The sequence below is a fragment of the Egretta garzetta genome, unplaced genomic scaffold (genome assembly GCF_000687185.1).
Source record: "Egretta garzetta isolate BGI_Z169 unplaced genomic scaffold, ASM68718v1 scaffold435, whole genome shotgun sequence".
In the NCBI taxonomy this organism is placed as follows: Eukaryota; Metazoa; Chordata; class Aves; order Pelecaniformes; family Ardeidae; genus Egretta; species Egretta garzetta.
The window spans coordinates 730,435-754,424 of NW_009259691.1; the positions used below are offsets into that span (position 1 = coordinate 730,435).

Sequence of the window (23,990 nt, forward strand, 5' to 3'; positions counted from 1 at the left end):
GTCCCCGGCGAGCCAGGCTGCTGCTGCATTCAGCCGGGGTGGTCCCCGGCCTCGCCCCAGCCATGCCGCTGCGGCTCACTCCCCACGGCTGACTTTTGTTACCCCTTTAGTCCCCGGGGCTGAACTGAGGTGGGCTCATTTTTGGGGGTGGCTGAGGCTAGAGAGCGTGTGTGAGCGTGGGAGGTGTCCCTGGGGGCGGGGGGTGGCTGGGGGTCCTCCCCCTCTCTCTGCTGGGGTGCCTGCACCCCTCCTCACCTCGCCGGTACAAACCCCTCTACTCCACTCCCCTCCCCGCCCCTCCCCACCTTCTTTGATTTATTTGTGTATTTCTTTCCTTGGCAACCACCAGTTCCCCTCAGTCAAGCAGCACAGGCTCCCTATAATTTGAAATTAATTTGTTTGACTGCAGCACTGAGAGAGGAAGGTTGGGAATTTATTTAATTCTTTTTCCTCCCTGTGCAAAAAGGAAGCGATGAAATTTCCAATCGAGACTCCAAGAAAGCAGGTCAACTGGGATCCTCAAGGTTGGTGATTCTCTATTACTATCATTACTATAATAATAACAATTATTATTATTCCTTGTGTCTAGTGACTCGTAGGAGACTATTTGACTCCAAATGGGAGGAGACGGTGGATGCTTGTCTGCCTCCCATGTGCACTGCTCAGTCTTTCTTGCTCAATCCTAGCAATGTGTTAGAAAATGCTCCTCCGATGTGGAGTTGGGTGGGTACGTGGGTAAAACCTCTTCTATGTGTAAGTTTTATAGTTCTATATTTGATATCTCTCTCCCCTCCCCTCCCTTCCTCTCCCCTCCCCTCCCTTTTTCTTGAGTATTTCCATGGCAAACTTGCCTGGGATGGCAGTGATCTCTGGCTCACAGCATTGTTTGTTTTATCTGTGGCTCCTTTGTTGTTTCTGGTGATCATTGTCTCTGCTAAATGGGTGGTACAGGAGTGGACACAGATGTGACTGCTTGCTCAGGGCTCCTCCATGGCAAATGTTTGTTGGCAAGCAACTGGAGCAAAATGCTGCTGCAATATAACACGGAGTGTGGAGGATGGTATAAAAGGCACATTAAATAATGGAGCCCAAAGGGACCTTTAGACGCTTTACTCTGTCCTGTTAACAGTTGATCAGCCCAAGTGGATAGTTTGATGAACTCTACAGTTAGGTTTGGAGTCTGTCTTGGGGAGTGTGTTTGTGTGATGGTGGAAGGAGATTTACGCCAGTGCAGTGGTTTTCAGTAAAACGATCCAACTGGTGTTTTAAAATAAACCATAATGAAATGCTCTCCTTCCCTGGCATGGGGAGGAGGTTCATATTCATCCTACAGAAGAAGTGACTGAAAAAAGCCCTACTGGTAATTTGTATACTGGTGTGTCATATTTCTGTGCATCAGTACAGGAGCAGAGCAACTTGAAGCCATATGCTCAGGTTTGCAGCAGAACTGCTGGCAGCCGGTCGCTGTACAGCAGTGTTTGCAGGAAGTATGAAGTGATAGCATGGGGTTTGATTATTCATCTTTAATCTGCAGGTTTGGTTTTAGTGGTCAATTTATCTGTCATCCTCCATGCCCTCATGTCTACAAAATGAAACATTGGAAACAGTTTCTCCTGGTGTAGAAGGAATAGAGCAGAACAGACATCTTTCTGCTGAGCAGATCTGATGTGCTGTTTGAATAGTACACACAATCAAGCTTTAGTTTAAGCCTTACTACAGCTTAGGTGAAGGCTGAAATCGACACATCAGCCGCCTCTGCTCTCAGCTTCACAACAAACACATGGATAGTAGTGCTAACAGAGATTTTATTATTATAATAACAGTATATTCCTTATCCTAGGGTCAAAATTCTGTGTGGTGAGAACTTGCTCTTCCCAGGTGCTTTTCTGAATATGTTTGCTGCTGCTTCGTTTTAATTCATTTTATATGTTGCAAAATGCCTTTTAATAAAAAACCTCCTTTCCTCTCTTACCCTGACAAGGCATACAGGAGGCTTTACTGATGGCATTCTGTATGCAGCTCCTTTGCTTGGCAATCAGCTTTAAAGCATATGGCTCCAACAGGTGGTTGGTCACAATTTACTAATGTGTCCAAAACCATAGAGTACCATAACAGGCAAAAGACCTCAAACCCAGCACGTCTCCTCTCTGCCAAGCTGAATCCTTGCTAAGGACTGCAGAATCCTGCCTGTTATTTCCCCTTAGGGTATTGAATTCATTAGCCAGGCAGCAAGGATTCTAATGTATAGCCAGGAAGGAAGCAAAAAATGTTAATTTCTAATTCTCCAAGGGACTTAGGAAATAAATAAAATTTGGTGGAATGGAAAAAGGCAAATTGGTAAGGAAAAGTTGTCTAAGGCCCAATCCTTTAATCAACAGAGGAACAGTGCAATGACATTGTACTCACACAGTTCAACTGAAGCGATGTGGGTAGAAGACAAGGTAGATCAGAGTTCCATTCTTTCTGAAATTAAAATAAGTTTATGTAGATATAAATGTTAGCAATGATCTACAGAAAAACACTTAGAGCCCTAAAATGAATTTGTTTTACAGTCTCATATGTAGTCTGTTCTCTGCATATACATGTGAAGAATGGTATGTTTTGCATCCTATGTGGTACCCCTTGGAGATAAGAAGTGACATAGCTTTTCTCAGGTGCGAAGATCAACATGTAGAAAGCTGGCGGTGCAAGGATATAAAGAGTCCTAAGTATTAAAAGCAGAACTCATGTCCAGTTAATGTTCACACAGAAATACCAGGCTCATTTCAGTGTGTATTGTATGATCGTGCGCTGTTCTGGTCGTCAGACAGAGAACGTGCAGTTTCCACAGTTTTGTCTAGTAGAAATTGTGCTAACTTGTGCTAACAGTACTTGAAATATATCTGATGTTCCTGGCAAGCAAACTAGCAGTCCAATGGTGTAAGTGAGAGCAATGGTATCTAAAAAATTGTTTAGATCTGATTATTCCAGGCAATATTTCTAGAAGTTATACACATTTCTAAAGGCCAGGGCCCTTGTTGTGGAGGTATGGCTGACATGGGACTGATAATGTTGCTGGTTTGAACCCAGGTCGGAATGATAGTCATTGAAATGAATTAATGCTCAAACTCCATAATGCTGACTGAACTGTAAATATTTACATAGATAAATAGATTAGAGTCTGCTGGTAGCTTTCATCTGGCATAAAACTGGTATTCTCTGTTCACATCAGCAAAGATCAATATACCATAGAAAGATGTTGTGGAGAGAACAGGTTTAGAAGAATAGAGTTGACATGAGGGATGGTGTCTGACAGACAGCTAATGGGAGGCTGATTTCTCAGCCATTAAACTGGAACGAACAGGGCATGGAGACTGAACTGTGCTTTTATCCTTGTTGTGTAGTATCTTCGTTTGTATTGGGTATAGCGTATATCTGTGTGTTCCCTGTAAATGCTGAGTGTGTTTTCCAGATAAACCAAGTATTTCATAAAGCCGGAAGTACATAGGGTTCAGATTCCTCCAGTGAAGTCCCCTACCATCCCAGGCAAGCAAACTGTGTAATCCCATTAACAAACAGATCAAACTCCATCCCAAAAGTCATTGGGATTGGTCCTTAACAATCCAATGTGAAATATGTCCTAGAATCTCATGTATATTTATTAAAAAGCATACTATTCATATACAGTGGGGTAAGAAATGAGCAAAAGACCCAAACAGGCACCTCAAGAGTATTTTAGGGAGAGCTGGACACAGAGTAGTAGTACAGGATCTCACACTACCTGGCCTTACATTTTAAAAAACAAGCCTGCCATTTGTGTTACTGGTGGAATCAGCCTGGATATACACAATCATAAAACATTTGATCTGCATATCATTGATTTTTGCTTCTCCCATTTGGTGCAATTCAGGTAAAGCAATAATAACTGAAATTAGTGAAAGACCAGATTTTTAGTTTCATACCTCATACAACTTCCCATCTGTACTTTTCAGAATATAAGATTGGGTTTATAGCAGCATATGAAGACATTAATTCTTGTAATTGTTGTTCTCATCTCTCACCTTTCCTGCATTCCTCCTGCTGTTTGTTACACCCACCTGTTGTCCATGCTTAAATTGGCTTATAATCTCTTTGCCCATGTATTTTTATACAGTACCTAAACCACAGTGAGTCCCTCATCCTGACTGAGACATCTAGATGTTACAGCAACATAAGTTTTTTTTCCTAAGAATTATCTGCTGAAAATTGCTGTTTCTCTCTAGAAAAGAAGGGTAGATGAGACTGTTTCCAATATGCTCAGAAATTATCCCCAAGCATGACTGTCTTGCAGGGTGATGGTGAGATGTCTTTTCCAAGGGAAGGGTGTCTGTCTTGGTGATGCTCTTAGTAGGCAGAAAATGGGGTTCAGTCTTGTTCCATCCTTTGTGCCTGCAGTTTTTACTGTCATTACAATGATATGGATTGTCAAAGCCTGTCGGATTTCCAGGTAGATGTTTATCTCTACACTGACCTTTTTGAACTCTGAAGTTTTGATACAAGTTCCTGTGTCCTTTCACAAGCACATTGTTTGTGTAGGATGGCTTTCTGCAGTTTGGAACCCTAAAATCATGCATTTATTATCATCCTTACAGTTAGTGTGGGTGTTAGTGGTCTGTGGGGAATTCAAGCTGTGCTTGAGAGTCTGAAGTTCCTCTTCAGATTTTGCCACTGACTTACTGTTTAACCTTCAGTGAGCCACTTACCCTTTCTTTTCCTCGCATTTTCCTTGACTGCAAAATGGGAAAATTAATAAATCTCTAATGCACAAGGGTGTTGTGAAATATAATTAACTTGTTTAGAGCAATCTAAGGTCTGCTATTGAAAGAAGAGCACATGTATTGCAATCAAATGCTAAAACAATTAGGAGGGATCAGAACAGCCTGTCATCATACACAGACCACACCCGTTAAGAAATAAGGTTATCTCTGCACTTTACAACTAACGGAAACTAGTATTGTACTTTATAGACACTGAAGACTCAATTGAGTTTCCCATTAGTGGTATCTAGAGACCTTTGATATTTCCCAGCTGCCACTCCAGAGGGTCTCAAGTCTTCCATAGGTCCTGTGTCACCTGCTATGGGATTTCTCACTTCACCTGAGACACCTCGAGCAGCACTGGACACCTATATGTGGGACAACCGAGCTGAGTCTCAAATGGCTTCATGCAGGTGTCAGGACTGGATCATCCCTTGATGACTGTTTGTTGGAAAAACCTTCAGCGTCAGCTACTCAATATAAGTTAAACTGATGCTGCCTGCAGAGTGTTACAAACTGCTGCAGTTCCTGCTTTTTCTGTCCTTTCATTCAGAGACCAATGCAGCAAGCAAACTTGATGATAAAGGCATAGATGAGCAGAATGAGGGTGTTCATTTCTGTCCTCTGTTTTCAAGAAAATGTTTGAAAAGAAGTGGAGTGCAACTGTGAGCTAGACAATATCTTTCTGCATTAGTATGTCAGTTCTTAGAAGCTCAGTGTAGGAAGACTGCTATGGAAAGCTATAACATGTAAAAAAGTAGCTCTGAACCCATCAAATGACACATGGTCAGCAGGGTACTGACCATGTGCTACTTGCATCACAGAATCGTATTGGCTACTGACCCATCTGATAGACCAGGACTCTGCTGTGCCTAATAAGCACGGCTTGCAGAACAACTGTAAGAAGTTTATTTTAAAGCAAGATTTGAAGGAGAATGGAAATTGGATAAATAGGAGGACACTCCTGGCAGTGCATGGTGTAGGTGCAGTAGTGCCAAATACAGTAAGGTGGAAAATTTGAAGAGTTTGGAAAACAAATAAAAGAGAATGAAAAAATTAGAACCTTACTAAAAGCTACGTGGAGCCTGCAGGGGAGGCAAATGAATACTGTGGACCCTAATGTGGTAAGAGATAGGAAGATATGACTGAATTAGCAGGTGAGGAAGAAAGACAGCAGAGAGCTATTATTTTCATCATTGTTGTCTTTAGTATGCCCTGGAAATGGAAAAACTAAGGAATTGTGAAAGTAAAGTTAGTAATAAAAAAGTGGCAGAGTGAAAGATTGGACAGCAGCTTTCTCAGTGAGGAAAGACTGAACTCTAGTCAAGGTAAGAAAGAGGAAGGGTAGGGTGTCATTAAGATGTCATCTGTGCTGTGAGAAAAAGGGAACGAAAAGAATCAAAGGCAGTATGAAGCTGTAAGTCTAAGACAGGGAGAGCAGTGGAATTCATAGAATCATAGACTCACTTTGGTTGGAAAAGACCTTTAAGATCATCGAGTCCAACCTTTAACCTAACCCTGCCATCCCACCACTAAACCATGTCCCTAAGCACCTCATCTATCCTTCTTTTAAATACCTCCAGTGATGAGGACTTTACCACCTCCCTGGGCAGCCCATTCCAGAGCCTGACAACCCTTTTGGTGAAGTTTTTCTTAATGTCTAGCCTAAACCTGCCCTGGCGCAGCTTCAAACCTATCATCTGTTACCAGGGAGAAGAGGCCGACCCCCACCTCCCTACAGCCTCCTTTCAGGTAGTTGTAGAGGGCGATCAGGTCTCCCCTCAGCCTCCACTTCTCCAGGCTAAACAACCCCAGTTTCCTCAGCCGCTCCTCATCGGACTTGTGCTCCAGACCCCTCACCAGCTTTGTGGCCCTTCTCTGGATTTCCTAGAAGTGGAAATGAAAGCCAGTAAGGTGATAGAATCTGTTATCAAAACCTCTACAGAGGGGAAAAAAGGTGGAAGAGAATACACAAGCCTGGCTTCATTTTATTTTTCTGTTTTTAAAATGGAAGGGGAACATTCTGCTGAAAGCTGGAGTTGTGGCAAGGGGCATGACACATAAAATATTTGAAAGGGATTGAAACTTGTTGCACTTAGGATCTGGAGTCCTGAGCAGGGGTAGTGATCAGCTACAAAGTCTGTGTGTGGGTTCAATTTTTTTAAGAAGTCCAGACATATTTAGGTCTAGCATTTTGTTTGAGTTTGCTGTTTGAAATTTTAGAGGACATCTGAAAAGAAATAAAGATGTAAAAAGGAAAACTGCTTCAGGTAATGTAGATTACAAAAGAATGGACCCAAAGTGTGACAGGGTCAGATCCACTGCCAGAGGTGCAGAAAATGCAGAATGAAAAGAGCGTACCTGTGGGAAGGCTGAAAATGCTCTGAAAAAAAATCAGTGGACATGAAGACAAGTTTGGCTGCCTCCAACTGCCATTCACTGTTTTCAAGTATATGATGTTTTTCTACCTTTTAGAAGTAAGCATGTAACCTAGGGCATATTTTTTAAAAAATGAAGTATCTTTATGTTATCTATTGGTTCCTCAGGCATATATCAGGGTCATCCTCTGTGAGCAAAACTAAAGCACAGTATAAATAATCTTATGGACATATTACAAAATATCTTTATATCATGTAGTAATTATCTTTAATAGATGATGATCTGTTTATTTGGCTAGTCCTTCATTGGAGAAACATGCTTACGTTTCTTCCATTTGTTCCTCAGTTCTGCCCCCAAAGAGATGTATTCAATAGATGTTTAAATTGCTTCAGTTCTCTGTCTTTCTGATATCCCATAGATTATGCATGACCATTGTTTGCTGAAGACAATAGAGTGTTTAACTAGTAGGGGATAACAAAAGTTAAAACCCTAAAAACCATCTTCTTACAAAGCAATACCAGTTATTTTGGTATCACTATCCTACAGGATCATCACAGTGCTTTAAGGATCAGGCTTTGAGTACCTAGATTTGTTAGAGCCATATGTTCATATCTCAGCAGGACTGACTCATCTTTTCTTCCCTAGGAAGAAAAAAACAACATGCTACTGACTTTACTGGATAAGGATTTTGGGTTTTGGCACCTTAAATTTGTACCAGTGAGATTCTTAAGATTCGGTGATATGCTGTTAAAGGGTGCTTGGATTATTTCTCTCTTACTCATTATTGTAATGAAATAGTACTGGCATGATTTGAAAACAGCAAATACATACTGACAGCTCGTCCAGGGCTTTTATCCTCTCAGATTTCAGCTTTTCATTTTAAAGAAACAAAAGGCAGTCACCAGCTACTACGTGTGAAAAACCTCAATGATGAAAGAATTACAAAAGAAATGGTACTGCAGAAGCTCCTAGCTTAAATGAAGGAAGCAGCTCACACATCTCAAAGACATTCCTCTAGGTTAACTCAGATCAATCACTGATTACTTAAACATTAACACTGATAAGTTTGGATTGCACAAGAAAGGGTCGTGCAGAGAGGCCTTAGTAGCAGCAATCATGACAGCTGCAGAAACAACACCGGAGCCACCTCTTCATGATGCTACAGCCGTCATACTAGTTTGCCTTCACGAGAAGCAGAGTTCATTACTGGGTTACAATGACATACTGACATGTAACCTTGCAACCTGAATTTCTCATTGCTACCAGACATTATTTGTTGATCGAGTTTCCTAAAAATAGGCATCTACTGCCATTTAAGGGACTGTAAGGCAGCTGAGACATTTGCGTAGGCCTGGTATATATGATAATAGAGCTAAGGGACACCTCTGCCTTTCTGCAGCAACAGCTTAAGGCCAGCGAGGATATCCTAGGACCTCTCACTTGGTACTATATGTTATGGATGAGCAACTGAATTATGGTATTTGAGTGTGACTTAGTTGGAGAATAAAACACCTAAATATAGGTAGGTATCTGAAATGCAGAGGTATTCTAAGTTACTAAGGATCTGCTGTGGTTAGGGGAGATACAATCAAATATGGTTTGTGGAGCCTGAAGAACTTTCAGTAGATGTCTGGTTTAGGGTCAGTAGAATCACCCTCCAGGCTGCACTGACCAATTTGACCACATTTGTGTTGACTCTAGTGGGATATATTCCAAGTTACAGCAAAGGAAAGAAATGAGGCAAGGGTTGTTCCTGCTCGTATTTTGAACTTCAGCTCAAATGGCTTTGGGTAGCTTCCCACTGGGAGGATTTAGGGCAGGTATGCACCACTTTTTCCTGACGGATTCATTCTCAGTTTGCTAATGCTTTGGGGTTACAAGAAGTTACACTGCCATGGTTAGTGCAGCTCTGCTCGAAGTTATAAAATACTACTTTGAGCTTGGCATTATTAGTAGTGATTTCATTTGTTTTCACCAGCTCTGAGTGCAGGAGAATGAGTTCATGCCCACCTGCTGTACACTGGGCAGGCGTACTTTTGCTTAAGTGAAGCTTAATTGTGGGCAAAACTGATTAGAGGGCCACAGCTGTCTCCTTCTTAAGTCTGATCTGTGAATGCATGCAGCTGCATGTCAGTGATGCAGTATGGCAACACTGTGAAGTACTGCAGGATGTTAGAAGCCATACCATATCAGTAGGTGCCATCTTTGTGTAGCTATAAAGTTTTATCATAGTTCAGATTACAACTGTATTTCTACAGTATTATCTGAATAGAAGCTGAGCATGAGGTAAGAAAAGTCTTGTGTAATTCAGCTGTTGTACCAGACTGCTTATCATCTAAGATACCCTAAGTTATATACTATATAGCAAACTGCAAGCCAGCTGTGCACAGCCAGAATCAGCCTAGCGTTGATCTGGAGCTCTGTGTCCCCGTCCAGCCTCCCAGTGACACTCTTTGTCTCTTCTGTTCATTATATACTGCCGTGAGCAGCATACAGGGTCTGAAGTCTCTTCAACCTACTTCCTTTTGCTTACCTGAGCTCTCTTAGACTCACAGTCATTTTCTAATAATTGTCTCACATGCAGAGTGGACAGGCAAATCATTCTCAGTGTGGCAACTGTACTGGTATAACTTACACACCAAAAGTGTAAAAGAAAAATGTGTATGTTATAAAGCATTTAGAATAAGAGAAAATAAAAATGGCTATGCTGAACAAGTGCATTTCAAACAGCAACTTTCTCTTCCTTGTGGAAGATATTTTCTGCACAGAGTAATTTGGTAATAGCTAACTTAAATGTATTCTTCGTCCTGTTCCAGAAGAGGTTTTCAAAGTATTGAAAAGCCTTTGTTCACTTTAACTAAGACTGCTACTGTGTATAGGAACTTAAGACTGCTAAATAGACTGGATCCTCAGGATATGCAAATAGTATAGCTCTGGTGAAATAAAAAATAGCCCAATTGGTGTGCTTCTTACAAGATTTCTGACCATTACCACACAATTAAAGATCCACTTTTATTGCTGTTGCTCAGAAAATTTGAGAAACTATTACTTAACTGAAGTGGTGGATCATTAATGAGATTTGTTTGAATTCAAAATATTTTTCTGTAGATTCCAATCATTAGCCATTTTGGGGAACACACTACCAGACTGATACAGAAATTCTTACTTCTTGTTTTTACAGAGGAGCATCACTATGAGGTCTTTGGGTATGGTCAGTAACGTGCAGATACATCCATAAGGATGCCCCAAGAAATCTTTGAAGGGGAAGTGCTGACACTGTTCTTATTCTGGGGTTAGAGGTTATATTGCATGTGTTTTTCTGGCCTTATTTATATGTGAAAGATCTGTTTCTTGGCTATTAACCCAAGAGAGTCCTGCAGGAGATATTGTCCTGCCCCAGCTGAGCGATGTATTGGCGTCTTACAGTTCCGGTCTATACTACAGTCAGTGGTGCTGCTGAAGTCCCCTGCGCATGACTGAGGTGATCAAGAGATTCCTTCACTCAGCTGTTAGGCTGCATCCCTGGCAGACAGCCAGCATCAATAACATTTCTAATGTAGATTAGCTAGCTTCCTGCTAGGAAGGCCAGCGTGAATCTTTGCTTTGTTTTTTGTCTCCTCCACTTGCTTGTCTTACCACTAGGTTTCTGTCAATAAGAATGTTCTTCCCTTTGTACACAGGCCTTCTCATGCTAAGTTGCAAGACTTAGGTTTCCTTCACTCGTTGGTCTGACCATTGTCTAAATTTCTTTTGTGAATCCTTGAGGTAGGATGTGTGGAAGATCCCAGCCCAGCTGCTCTAGCAGAAGGACACCAGCTAAAACACTGACCCTAAGTTATCCTGTGAGCCCTTTGAAGCAGAACACCTTGAACTCCTGTGGTGGAAGATTCAGACTCTTCCTAAATGTTACTGGAATCCTGGGACACTTCCTGGTGAGGAAAAGTAATCAATTAATTTCATCCAACGTCATGTCATGGTGCAATGGATTTTTTTTATTAGTCTTTAAAAAGAAGCTTATGGATAAGCAGCAGCATCACTGCTTCAGCATGTCTGTTGTTCATCAAAGGGTGAAGTCTGCAGAGAACCAGAGAGCAGCTATTTATTCCATGGGGCTTGTACTCGAGGCTTGTGACATACTGAAAAGAAAGCAGTTTTTCTATATATTACTGAATAAGGAAAAACGATGGTATGTTCATCTCTTCTGACGGGAACACTTTTTCACAAAGTGCATCTCTATACCCCAAGACCTTGAGCCAAAAGCACTTGCTTCCTATTTGGCTCTTGACAGAGCAGAGACCTGCATGAACTAGAATTCCCAATTTTAGCAAGAGCACAAAATACTGATTTAATGCTAAGGAAACAGGTTTTAGCAGTGATCTATTGGTTTTAGTCTTATTTCAGAAAGGGAAAGGTGAGAATTTTTCTTGGGTTTCTCCGTATTCAGTTTCTCTATAAATAGCTTCATAAACCTGATGACAGCACTGCTGCCAGCGAACGTGTTGGAACAAACGCAGTCATTAATCTTGAAGCAGGAGGGCTCCTTATTTGGGACTTGCCCCTGTAAATCACTTCTAATCTCCCCTCAACTCTTCCTGCTCCTCACTGTAATGCTCTTCTACTCTATTTTCCATTTTCCAATACCTGAAGTTCATTGATGAATCCCGTCACATGAGAACATGTGCTTGGCTCCTTGCTCCAGGCTCAAGTGTCAGAGGCAATGGGGAGGGTTGCTGAGTGCTGAGTGCTGAGAAGAGGAACTGAGCTGGGAGTTACGGGTATGCTGCCTCCCACGCTTCCAGCATGGTTGGAAAGAAGTGAGGGACAAGAGCAGATGGATGGATTTGGAGGAGGGCAGGGTGGAAGAGAGGTCAGGAGAGAGAGAAAGGAAAGCAAGGGAAACAAAATTCGAACTGCCCTCCAGCAGTGTGCAATCTCACTCCAGCACAAGACAAATCTCCCTCAAGTATTCGTCTGGACTTGGCAGCTCTGTAAGTAGTGCTACAAATGGTGTCAGTAGCAGTGCATCTTCATGTTAATGCCAATAAGTGTTAGCTAGGAACCCCTCGAGGACTGCTGTCCTGAAGCCAAACCAGAAAGAAAAAACCGAAGATGCTTTCAGCTGTTCCTGGAGTTCACATCCTGCCTTAGCACATGCATTCTTTCGACCAGTGAGCTGTCACTTATGCCTTAAAAAAGTGCAGTGCCTGGGAGAGGGAGGAGGGAGGGGAAAGTATCCCAGCATCCCATGACCGTGACTTTTGCAGAGATTTTTTTAATGTCAGTGGATAAGTTCAGGCTGATACCTGTGCAAGCCAGCCCTGGGCTTCCTGTTGTTTCCCGGCCATTTGCATAGCTTCGGCAGACAGGGGCTCTAAGGCTGTGTTTGCAAGAGAGTAACTCCTGGGCAGTCCATTTTAGGTTCGTGGGCAGGCTCTGACTGTGGTTCTGACAGCAGAGAGGCTGGGTCAGAATGTGGAAGTTCTTGTAAAAAATAAGCAAGAGCAGCTTACACATGGGTTTCATTATTTTTCCTTTATAACCATCAAAAGAAAGGAGTCTGATTTATGTCTGTCTATTAATCTTGCAACAGACAGACCAGCAGTTTGTTGTGTATAGTGGAAAAGAGTGTGTCCCCTAAAAGAACTTGAAGATTTGCTAATACATTGGTGACGAATCATTGTACCTGCTTGATGCCTGTATGACAAAGACCTTGTTTTAATCAACTTTCAAAATTACTCTTGAATTTAATTATTTTGCTAACATCTCTGTGGCAGTGTTTACATGAGACAAACTGTGAACACATACAGTATTGTTTTTCCTCAGTGTCACAGGGGCTTATCTGTTATTTGTGAAACTCTTTGAGATATTTAGATAATTTTGAAAGATTATTACAGACTTGGCACAACTGATGCAAAGAGGATTGCTGAGATGTGTTTGACTATCTTCCACAGAAGGGGAGGGAAAGGATTTCAAGAGCATTTTCCTGCTGTGAGTCAGGACTAGAATATCAAGACGAATGATGTTTTTTTTTCTTTAATACCTTAACATTTCACCAATTTGTTTACAGATCCTAGATGATGAATACCAGCCTACAATGTTAGGCTCTTTTCCTTTGTTACCCTTCACTGATAGCTTTTCTTCTTGGGTCCATAGGGGTATGCGGGGCACAGATTGAAAACAGTGACCTAAATGATTTCTGGCAGATGATTTTACGCCCTGTTCTTAGATACTTCCAATGAAGGAGATTTCAGTATCTCAATGGCTATTCCATGCTTAGCTATCCTTGTAGCTAGACTTTTTCCTAATATAATAATCCCCTACTTCCTTGGTACAGAATAATCAGTTATTTCTTGCCCTATTCTTAAAGGATCTAGGGAAGAATTCATAACTGTCTTCAGTTAGTCAGTGTCTTATTTTAATTTGTGAGACTACAGTTCACATTTTTACACTTAGTCCAAGCAGCATTTTTATTTATATTAAGATAATACTTTGGAAAGTTGCAACAAAAATCAAAGTGGGATGTTGAAAAGATGACTGTGTTGATAATCATTTTGTGTCATGGACAAATGACATATGAATATGTGATGGAGTTTGATTTACTGTGGTTCAAACCAAGACAAGAGATCAGTCAAAATTGACTGAAGGAAGACTGATATTTCCCATATTCTTTAAATACAGATCCGGTGTTTGCTTCCTGTAGTTTGCTAATTCACTCTCTCCTATATTCCTCTACCCTTAACACTCAGTTACAATGAAGCATGTCAGTATTTAGTAACCATTCAATATTTTGGTGGTAAGTGAAGTGGAGAAAGATGTTGAATAGAGCAGCCTTTTCTGTGCCATCCAGTGTTTGTTTCCCTTTTCTATTAGCCTGAAGAAAGAAAAACATATCTTCATCTTCACTGGTTGCTAACTATATGCAGTCATTTGAAAGGTTGTGCGGAAGCCAAAAATTGATAAAAGAAATAAAATACAGATGTCCAAAATAAGAGTGGCTCTTCTTGGATAGGTTTTAAAACAGACAAGTCTGGGAGCAGGAGAGTGGGTTTCTACTTCAGCCTTGTCGTTTGTCATGTGATCTTGGTTAAGCAATTTGTTTTTTGTCTAGGCTATACCTACACGTTTGTATTCAGATAGAGTTGAACACTTCTGTCTAAGGTAGGCCAGTCCAAGGAAACTCTGAACTTGAACCTATCTGGTACAGAACTGTTTTGAACCAAGTATGTCCTGCTCAGTGGCTAGGCCTATAGACAGAAGCTCAGCACTATGCTAACAAAGCTGCTCAGCTTTTCTTGGCTTGAACCTGTTCTCTGTGCAAATCTTAATGAAAGTTGGATCAGTCTGCAAGAAGGAGCCTAGAATTACTTTTGAATTCCTCACATGAAAGATTAATGAAAATTATTCTTGTCCAGCACCAGGTTTTTCCAGAATGATTTGAAAGACAGTGATATATGGTAATTATTGCTATTTGTAATATATTCAAGGAAGTGACATTCCTGTTGTAAACACTGCTGATGTTAGGGCCCCTGTTCTGAGGAGTTGATTCTCTATGAAATACATCATTATAATATGTAACTATTAATAAGGACATATACAAAAGCTGATTTAGGATTGGATTTGTGGGCATAGTGAGATTTTCTGGGCATTGAGATTTTAGTTCTGCAGACTTTATTTTCCTAAGCAGCCATTGTGAGCTTTTCCTTTCCCTGCTTTAAAAGCTCCTTGTGAGACGGATGCTTGAACTGCAATTCTTCTGTGCTTTAAAGAATTTACAATTAGAAATGGCAGCACCTTTTAGAAATACAATAAGTATAAAACTGGTATTCAGACCCTTCTCTCTCCCTCACTGTACTTTCTTGACTAAAATTAAATTAGCTTGTACATACTTCTTTTCTATCTCGTTAGGGAGACTAGGTTCAGAATTGCTAAAGTGAAATGATAGAATACTAGAGAGTCTTTCAACAGCCTCCAAATTGCGTTGGAAACAAAGAAAAGGGACATGGCATAGCTCAGGGAAATGGCAATTGCATAGACTTTTTAATCTTTTACATAATTCTTAAACTAATCACAACTAGATTAATAAGTAATCCAACCAGTTGAGTTTACCCAGTGCCCAATTTCTAGCCATTTAACATCTGCAAGCAGATTGTGATTTTCTTATATTTTTTTAAATTGTCAGTCAGAGAGATCATGTTGTATTGCTGTTTTCCTTGATTGGTTAAGAGTGTATGCACTTCCTTCCAGCATGAAATATTTGATGAATTCGACATTTAACTTTATGTGAAAGTGTATGCTGCTAACACTCATTTTCTTGAATGTGTATAGAAAATGAGTGAAATAAAATGCTTATGTGTGGAAAGGAAAGATGAGAATGAAAGATGATAAAAAGTGAAAAAATCAAATTCACTCAACAGGACAAATGAATGTTTTTGTTCCATATTGACCCAACTCCAGTAGAGAGTTTCAAAAAGGCATTATTGTTGGAAGGCTGCTTGCTCTCTCTGTAGCTAACTGATGTTTATCCCTGTAGTTTAAGTCCTGATCTATACATTGACATTCTTAGGGCATGATTGTAATGGGCTGATGACCTTTTCACCAAAATCCATATGCACTCCGTGACTGGTGAGACTCAGATGAAAAACAGTGCTGAACAATACAGTCTGAGTTGTGTCCTCACCTTTATTGCCCTTGAGTAAACTGACTGTGGTGGGTGGACCTTCGCTGGCTGCCAGATGCCCACCCAGCTGCTCTCTCACTCCTTCTCCTCAATAGGCGAGGAGGAGAAAATGAGATGGAAAAGTTTGTGGGTCAAGATAAAGACAGGGAGATCACTTAGTATTACCATCATGGGCATGGGGAATAGGGGGTTGTGTTGAGTTCATAGAAGTTCCTCTAGGTTGCAACTTCCTCCTTACACTTTTGCCTTGCTCCAGTATGGGTCCTTCCTACAGGCTGCAGTCCTTTAGGATAAACCTGCTTCAGCATGGTGTCTCCATGGGCAGCAGTCCTTCAGGAAATATCAACCTGCTCTGGTCTGGGGTCCTCCATGTGCTGCAGTGTGGATATCTGCTCTAGTGGGGTCCTCTCCTTGGGCTGCAGGGAAATACCTGCTTTGCTGTGGTCTCTTCCAAAACTCACACAGGCTGCAGGAGTATACCTCCTACAGCTCCTGGAGCACTGCTTTCTCTCCTTTAGTGACCTTGGTGTCTTCAGGATTGTTTCTCAGCCTTTTTTTCCTCATTCCTCACTGCCTGCACAACATTTTTCCCTTTCTTAACTACGCTTTCACACAGGTGCTGCCAGCTTCACTCATAGGCTCATCTGTGTCCTGTGGTGGGTCTGCTGGAGTCAGCAGGAGCTGGCTGTGTCCAGCATGGGGCAGTCCCTGGCCTTCTCTCACAGAGACCAACACTGTAGCCTTCCTGCTACCAACACCTTGCCACCTAAAACAAATACACAGTCGTGGAGACCAGATAGACAGGTACTTGGTTTCGGTCAGGCACTTGCTGCACAGCTAGATGGAAGCAGTGATATTCTGGTAGTATGGCCAGTAGAAACTGGAGAAGATTCCCACAAGATTTGTCCTTTGGGAGAAACTGCTATCAAATAGGAGTGACAGTGTCCTTCAGGGGAAGGCAAGATTCATTCTGATGACTTACTGCATATCTAAGTTTCTTGTCTGCCACTAAAGAAGCTCTCCAGGAACAGAGAAGAGGCTTAAATTCCCTTTAGTTCTTGTCTCTTGTGCACCAGCATCACCACTCTGTGAAGACTCTCATACTTGGGAAGCTCTGTCTACAGAAAGAGAGACCTTAACTCAGACCACACTGATTTCTTAATTTATATCATGTTCCAATTTAGTCTGTGTAAGATCTTTTATTTTTGCCTAAGCTATAGTTTTGTAATGAAAAAGAACGAAAGCCACATTATAAAACAGTGGTGGTTTTTTATTTTCTTGTAACAACTGCATTCCAACTCAATTAAGCAGTTGGGATATTCCAAGAGCTATTAATTAGTATGTTTCAATTATAACTGCTGAAGCAGAATTATGTAGATTTTTTTGGAAACTTACCGAGAATCACAATTTTGAGCACTAGCTGGCAATATATGACAAATGATACAAAACCTGCAGTATCATAGAATCATAGAATCATAGAATGTTTTGGGTTGGAAGGGACCCCTAGAGGTCATCTAGTCCAACCCCCCTGCAGGAGCAGGGACACCGCTAACTAGATCAGGTTGCTCAGAGCCCCGTCCAACCTGACCTTCTTATATGACATTTTCCCCAAAGCTGTTGCCAGGGATGGCAAAGCAATGGTTAGAATAATTCCCTCTGGTACATATTACCGACGTTTCTTTCCCCACCAACAGAGAGAACTCTATTTCACTAGCATTATCCTATAATAGGAAGCAAATAGCAACTTCATGCAGTTTTGTAACCTAACATACTCTTCCCTTCTCCCTGCCTCACTCTGGGAAAGGAGCAATTGGGAGCAATCAGCTACTTCCTTTGTAACAGCACATTCAATCATTTTGGTTTAATGTGTGTTGCCCTTTCTGCCTTTACTTGTCTCTTTCCGAATTTTGTTGAATGCCTTGCCACCTATGACTGCATTTGCAGCAGACTGCTGAGATATTGCTGAACTCAGCAGCGCTAATACTGCATTAGAGAATCCACTTCAGGGAAAACAATGTTAGATTTAACCAGTGGGGTACTGCTGCAGTGAAAAGCTATATGCTTGGAGGCACTCTGTGCATTTTCCAAACAAACAATATGTCAGGCTTTGCTTTCACGAGCAGTAAATGTAATAGTAATGCTTCTCACTTCAATGGCATTTTGCAGCAAAATGCTGTACAAACAGTAGGGTGAAATCCCCCTTGTGTGTCGGGCTCGCGATGACTTTCACTGCTCAAGTCGTGTGGTTGAACACCTTGGGGGTATGCAGAGGGACCCGGGCCAAACTGACGTAAAACATGTCAGCGCTGAGAGCAATTTTCTTGATCCATGGCTGTATGGATCCCCTGGTCCCCAGACAGCAATGCTTATTATAATGCCTCAACCCAGAACAACAGCCACAGGGATACTAGTGTTCTGCCCCATATGTAATCGTAGCCTGCAGGCAGGATTTTGTCTCCTGTTTCTTGATCACAGCTGAAATGTCACCTGTTAATTAGCCCACATCATGTGAAGACGCTGCACAAACACAAAGGCAAACACAATCATTGTCTTCTGGGATTTTTGCTTTAAAAGCCAGACTTTCTAAACCAGCGTCAGATTTTTGAGTGCCCAGTGTATAAAAATCCAACATTCATTGTGTTGGTTAAATGGATGCTCTCTATTTTACAAAACCTGTTAAAAACCCACAACAGACAGAGATGAAGAAAGGGGGTGGGGAGGGAGCTGGAACAGTAAGCAAAGCAGGTGGTGGAAATGATTAGCCATGTCCTCATAATGCAAAATTTTAATGGCTTAATGATTTTTTGGTTACACATGGACAGAAACTTACACATTTCATTACTTCCATCATGCATATAGCAACCACCCGCTTCCTGTTGGACATACAAATTCCCTTCATCCATAAACCCACGTGCATTTTCTGTTTGTGACATATTCATGAGAAGTTCATATAGCTCATAGCTTAATATGCTGATTGCCTCAGCTCTTCCTTTAACATACCTGTTATCCTTGCCCTGACTTCCAGGCACAGCCCTGCTATTTTAACCCAAGCAGCCAAAAGCTGGAATCACTTTGGGGACTCTGTGGTAAGGTTGTGAGATTGGAAGCAAATGGTAGATACCTATATCCCCCAGGAACTTCTGTCTGGAGATGTGCCAGAGCCTTGGAGTGTGAGATCATATGTTACCCACTGGTGGGCTGCTCATTTTCTTGCCTTTCCACACTGTTCAGTCAGGAAGCCTTTTGATGTTAACTTCACTGTGTGGCCATTTCAGAAGAGAGGTGGGGGATGAACACAAACAACTAAAATACTCTGTCCAATGAAAACAAAATAAATGAGGCTCCTGCTAGGATGCTAAAACAATTATTGCCGCTGGAGTCCCTTCATCCCCCTGTCATTTACAATCCATTTTATAGAAGGTTGATCCACCTACTTTTAGTGGCTGGTTCAGGGAAGCTGTAGTGGACTTGGCTAGCACCTCACAGGCATTTCTGAGCCTTGGTGCTCCAAGTCTCTGCAACTCTGAAGTTCTGCAACTTCATACACTTGACAAAATATCATATTTCTAAATTACTTCAGGAGGGAATGCTGGCTTATTAAATAGTGCTGCAGGAAGGATGTGCAAGTGCTGATAACGCAGTATAGGACCTTGTGAAAGCTGTAGGATGATTTGCTCATGAATTTTCTCAGTGAAACCAGCCTGCATGCTAAGATTATAATTTGAACTAAACTTCTAGTTTTAAGACAAAGATAAGGAAGACACCGTGGGAAATGTGGAGTGCTTGACTATGTAAATGTTTGAAGAAAGCATAATTTCCCTTCTTTAAAAAAACCTCCCGTCATATTATGAGGGTTTTGGGGAAACATACTGGTACTTACCTTCAGATGCACATCAAAGAACCTTTCACTTGAGCTGAAAGTACTTTATTGTCTTCCTTGGATGGACCTACTAAAATGGGAGATGAAGTGTCCAGTTTCATTTTTGATCAACTCACGTATTAAATATAAAGCCAGCTGCTGGTCTCTGAATGCATAAGTATATATGGCCTCAATCTAATTCTGTGCTGAATCCTATGAAAGCAACACTTGCATCAGATGTGTAAAGAATTTTCTATTAAACTGTCATTAAAATGCACATACATTCCTGTGTGCTTATGTCGCACAGGAACATGGAAGAAAATAAAGTACTAAATAAGACACTCCATTAAACCCAATTTACATTTTTTCACAGATAAAAATTGTGACAGCAATACCAGAGAAGAGGGCAAGTTAATTTAAAAAAAAATATATTTGGTTTAAGCCAGTTGAGAAACTCTCCTCTAAAACAAGGTTTCTTTGGTATCTCCTATGTTCTTGGCATATTGGGTAAAATAGTTGTCAGGATACAGGTCAGTGTGGCAAAGCTATGCTTAATGTTTTCATACTCAAAAGCCAGTTGAACATCCTTTCAGCATTTTGGCTCTTATTTGAAGCTGTCCTTCTGAGGTGGCTGCACTTTGAACGTCTCTGTCTGGAGATTTTCCCTTTAAATTAGAACTATTCTCACAGAGTCATAACAGGTTATCTAGCTCACCCTGCTGCTGTAAAGCTGGGCCAACTATACCTAAATACTTCTGGCAGATATCAGTCCAACCTGTTCTTAGAAACATTGTCTCCTAAAGCAAAGCATAGATGCAGTAATAAAGAACAATTTTTAACCTGAAACAATGCTTTATGGTGCATTGTTTCAATAGTTCCAATGTTTTACATTACAGCTTTATGCTTTAGAATAGAAAATTTCAGTTGGAAGGAACCTACAATGGTCATCTAGGCCAACTGCCAACCTCTTCAGCTGGGTTCAGCTTTGCCCCAGTCTTCTTGACAGTCAGTGAGTGAGTTTTCATTCCTTAATTCTCATCAACATTAGCAAAAATCTCAGGTATTTAAGGTCCTCCCATATGAATGGGCGGCCTGGTTGTGCTGTTCATCAGTACATCAAGTGCAGTTTGTCAGTGCATCACTCTTGGAGGTAGACAACTATACAGATCCTAACATTTTAATTTGACTTGTAACATCAGTATCTTCAGTTGCTTTATTTTGAAGCATATCCACACAAACAGGAACTCACCTTTCTTTCCCCACTGGCATCCTCTTCGTGGGGTAAGGCCTGTGTCGAAACACTGGTGTGTTCCTTTGAGTGTACCTGTTCTTTTGAGGTTACCTGTCTACTATTTTAGTGCATGCACGTGAATGGAGATTCATCATTGCTTTCAGTGAAGCAGATTGAGACTTCTTTGATATCATTTAACAAACACACATGGATGAGACTCTATTCTGAGAAAAGCCTGTTCTAACAGAAGCTTGTTTTGAAAAAACATGGATAAATAAAGCAGGGATTGTTCTGCATTTATTGTAAACATATCCTTTTATCTTTTGCTCTATGTTTGTTCTAAACTATAGTCTAATTTATCTCTACAAATCCAAGAATTTATGTAGTCCTTAATTTTCTTAAACTGTTTGTATGCCACTGCACATTGTTGAATTGCTACAGTAGTCTATCCTTTGATTTTAGTAAAACTACTTGTTAAACTTCTGTAAGTTTATATAGCTTTCATATTCATCTGTTTGTTCAAAAATTGTACAGGCATGGATTCTTAAAGGACACTCGTGTTAGAAAAGTAAGCACTATTTTATCTTTTTCTAGTTGGTGAAACCATGATTTAAAGGTGAATGGTAGCACTTTTCTGAGTGCACAGGTTCATGGCGGCAGAGTTCCAACTAGAAATCGGGGCTTCTGACCATGTGCTCAAGTCACTAACCCCACTCTCTTGTCATAAAGAGTGAGATATCTGCTAGCTGGAGTATCTACACTGGTTTTCCAATACCTACCTGCTGCTTAAAACCTACCCTGAAACATCTCTGGGGTATTGACTGCAGTTGTGCCTTCTGAATCAGCTTTGTAAGAAGACCATCACTGTTATACATCAGTTGTTCAACTAGCTGCTTTAGTAGAATCTTCCTGCATATTAATTTATATCATATAAAATACTTTAGGATCAACATTTCTACATACACTTAGGGTAACTATTACTAATAGCAGAAAATGAAGGACTTTAACACAGTTCTTCTTAGGAAAAGATTTATCTTTTATTTTAGAGATAAGCAAGCTGAGCACAGTAATCCATTGAGCTGTTTAAGTGACACAATATTTATAAGAACATTTTACATTCCCTACCCTGAAGTTCCCATCTTGTTCTTAAATCAGTACAACACATTTGCCTTTGAAAACGGAATCAAACAGGCCATGATTTTACTGTAAAGCTGTTATTAACACTTTGCCAGAAATATGATTTGAATAAGAAACATTTGTACTAGCAGAGAGGAAAAGAAAACTCACAAAAGCTGTTTTAACTCTACCAGTTCTTGACTTCCTTCCTCTTGACTTATCATTTGTGAGATATCAGTCAGGTATCTCTCTCCACTGAAAGGCTCACCCAGCCTATACTGGACTATGCCAGTCATGGTAAGGTGGATAGCTGTTTCAAAAAACTGTAGCATGCTGTTTCTGTCATATGACTTCTGCTTTCTTCTTACCATGTGAGCCTTGGATCCTGAGACTATTTTGCTGAGTAATCTCAAGTGTGCAAAATCAGCCCTCGGGCTTTCAGATTTTGTGTTGATTCACAATATACAGAGTAGGTATGGGCTCTAACTAATGTAAATTGATTGAATTCCATGCGATCCATGGAAGTTATATTACACTGATCTATACCAGCTGAGCCACTTCTGGGAACACTCAAATTTATTTAGTTCAGTAAGGAGACGTTGTGATTCAGATTTAAGATATTTGCCTATAGAGGAAGGGAGGTTCTAACTGCTTCACACAACCTCTCTATTTTATGTTCCTTCTGAATACTTTTCTGGTACTTTGTGCCGAAACTCACTGTATCTATTACAATAACCCTTCCCTTTCAGATTTAGAGAATGAAATAATCGATCTCTTTTAGAAAAAACGTTACTTTCTAATATTGTCACTCTTCTCCCTATTGTCACTTCAAGTTCTTAGAACTTACATGAAATATATGTGGAGGTAAGGGAAAGTATCCTTTTAAGTTTGATGTCACTCCATCGTGCCTGATAAGTGTTGGGAACCGGAATGACCTTTTGACGGTCAAACTGAACAGCCATGCCACAGAGTGTTGCAAAACTGAGATACCACAGAGGCTTTTCCTCTGATCCTGGATCCTTTCTAATCTGTTCAGTATCTAGAGCCCCCAAGCCACATATGAAAAGAAATATTAACTGTAAGTATAAAGCAGCTACAGATTTCTGTAGTTTATTGGTTAGCAAGTAAGCTGGAAGCTGTATCCTCAATGCAATGCTTCAGAGATGTATTGCTTCTAGGAAAACATGATGGTAGTAAACAGCTGAGTTCTTAAATTATTCAGTATCATAAAATATTTTCTATTGTTCAAATTACATGGAATCAGTTTACGCTGCCACTCTGATCAGATGTTGTAATTCTTTCTGCTTTAATTTCTGAGAAAACCAGAAAAGACACTTTGGGAATAAGTTCAGAGAATGCAGCTAAAGTGACTGTATTTTAACTGTAATCTGATTTGGGTCTGATACAAAATAAATCAGTCCAATTTCAAAGAAATTACAGGCCAGTGATAGCTGCACCATGGTAAGATTACAGCAGGGATTTGGTTTAAAAAGAATCCAGCATCTTTAAAGCCTGCATGTGGTACCATTATACCAGTGAATGCTGAGGAACCTGGCCTCATCCTGCCATTGCTAGCACTGGCAACAGAGGGTGGGAAGTGTGATGCTGAGACACCTGAATTAGCTGGAGGCGAGCCAGCTTTGATTCAGATGCCTTGGTATCTTGACACAGTGGTCAGGCTAATAAGTCTGGCTGAAACCAGGGGTTATTAGTTCTGATGTACTGGTAAGGTCACGTGTCTGTACAGTATCTCAGTCCCAAGCTGGGAGGTCCATCATTGTTCTTGGCGTGTGAGTGACTTTGACCCCAGATATCTAGTATACTTTGGCTGAAAAATGATTTATGATAAAATTTGTGCAGTTTCCAGGCTTTAAGAACATTTTCAGAATTGATGGTTTTGTGAATCCATGTAAATAATATGGGCCTCCTTATGTTGGTAAGCCAAACAGCATT

General features: G+C 40.8%; 1 protein-coding gene across 1 annotated transcript in view; it reads left to right on the forward strand.

Moving 5' to 3' along the window:
- The first annotated feature begins 472 nt into the window (after positions 1-472).
- Positions 473-23,990, forward strand: part of KCNK10 (potassium two pore domain channel subfamily K member 10) — a 63,849-nt gene continuing 40,331 nt past the window's right edge. Inside the window, exon 1 of the mRNA XM_009638858.2 lies at positions 473-524. Coding sequence (XP_009637153.1) covers positions 473-524 — 52 coding nt within the window. The remainder of the gene's footprint in view (positions 525-23,990) is intronic.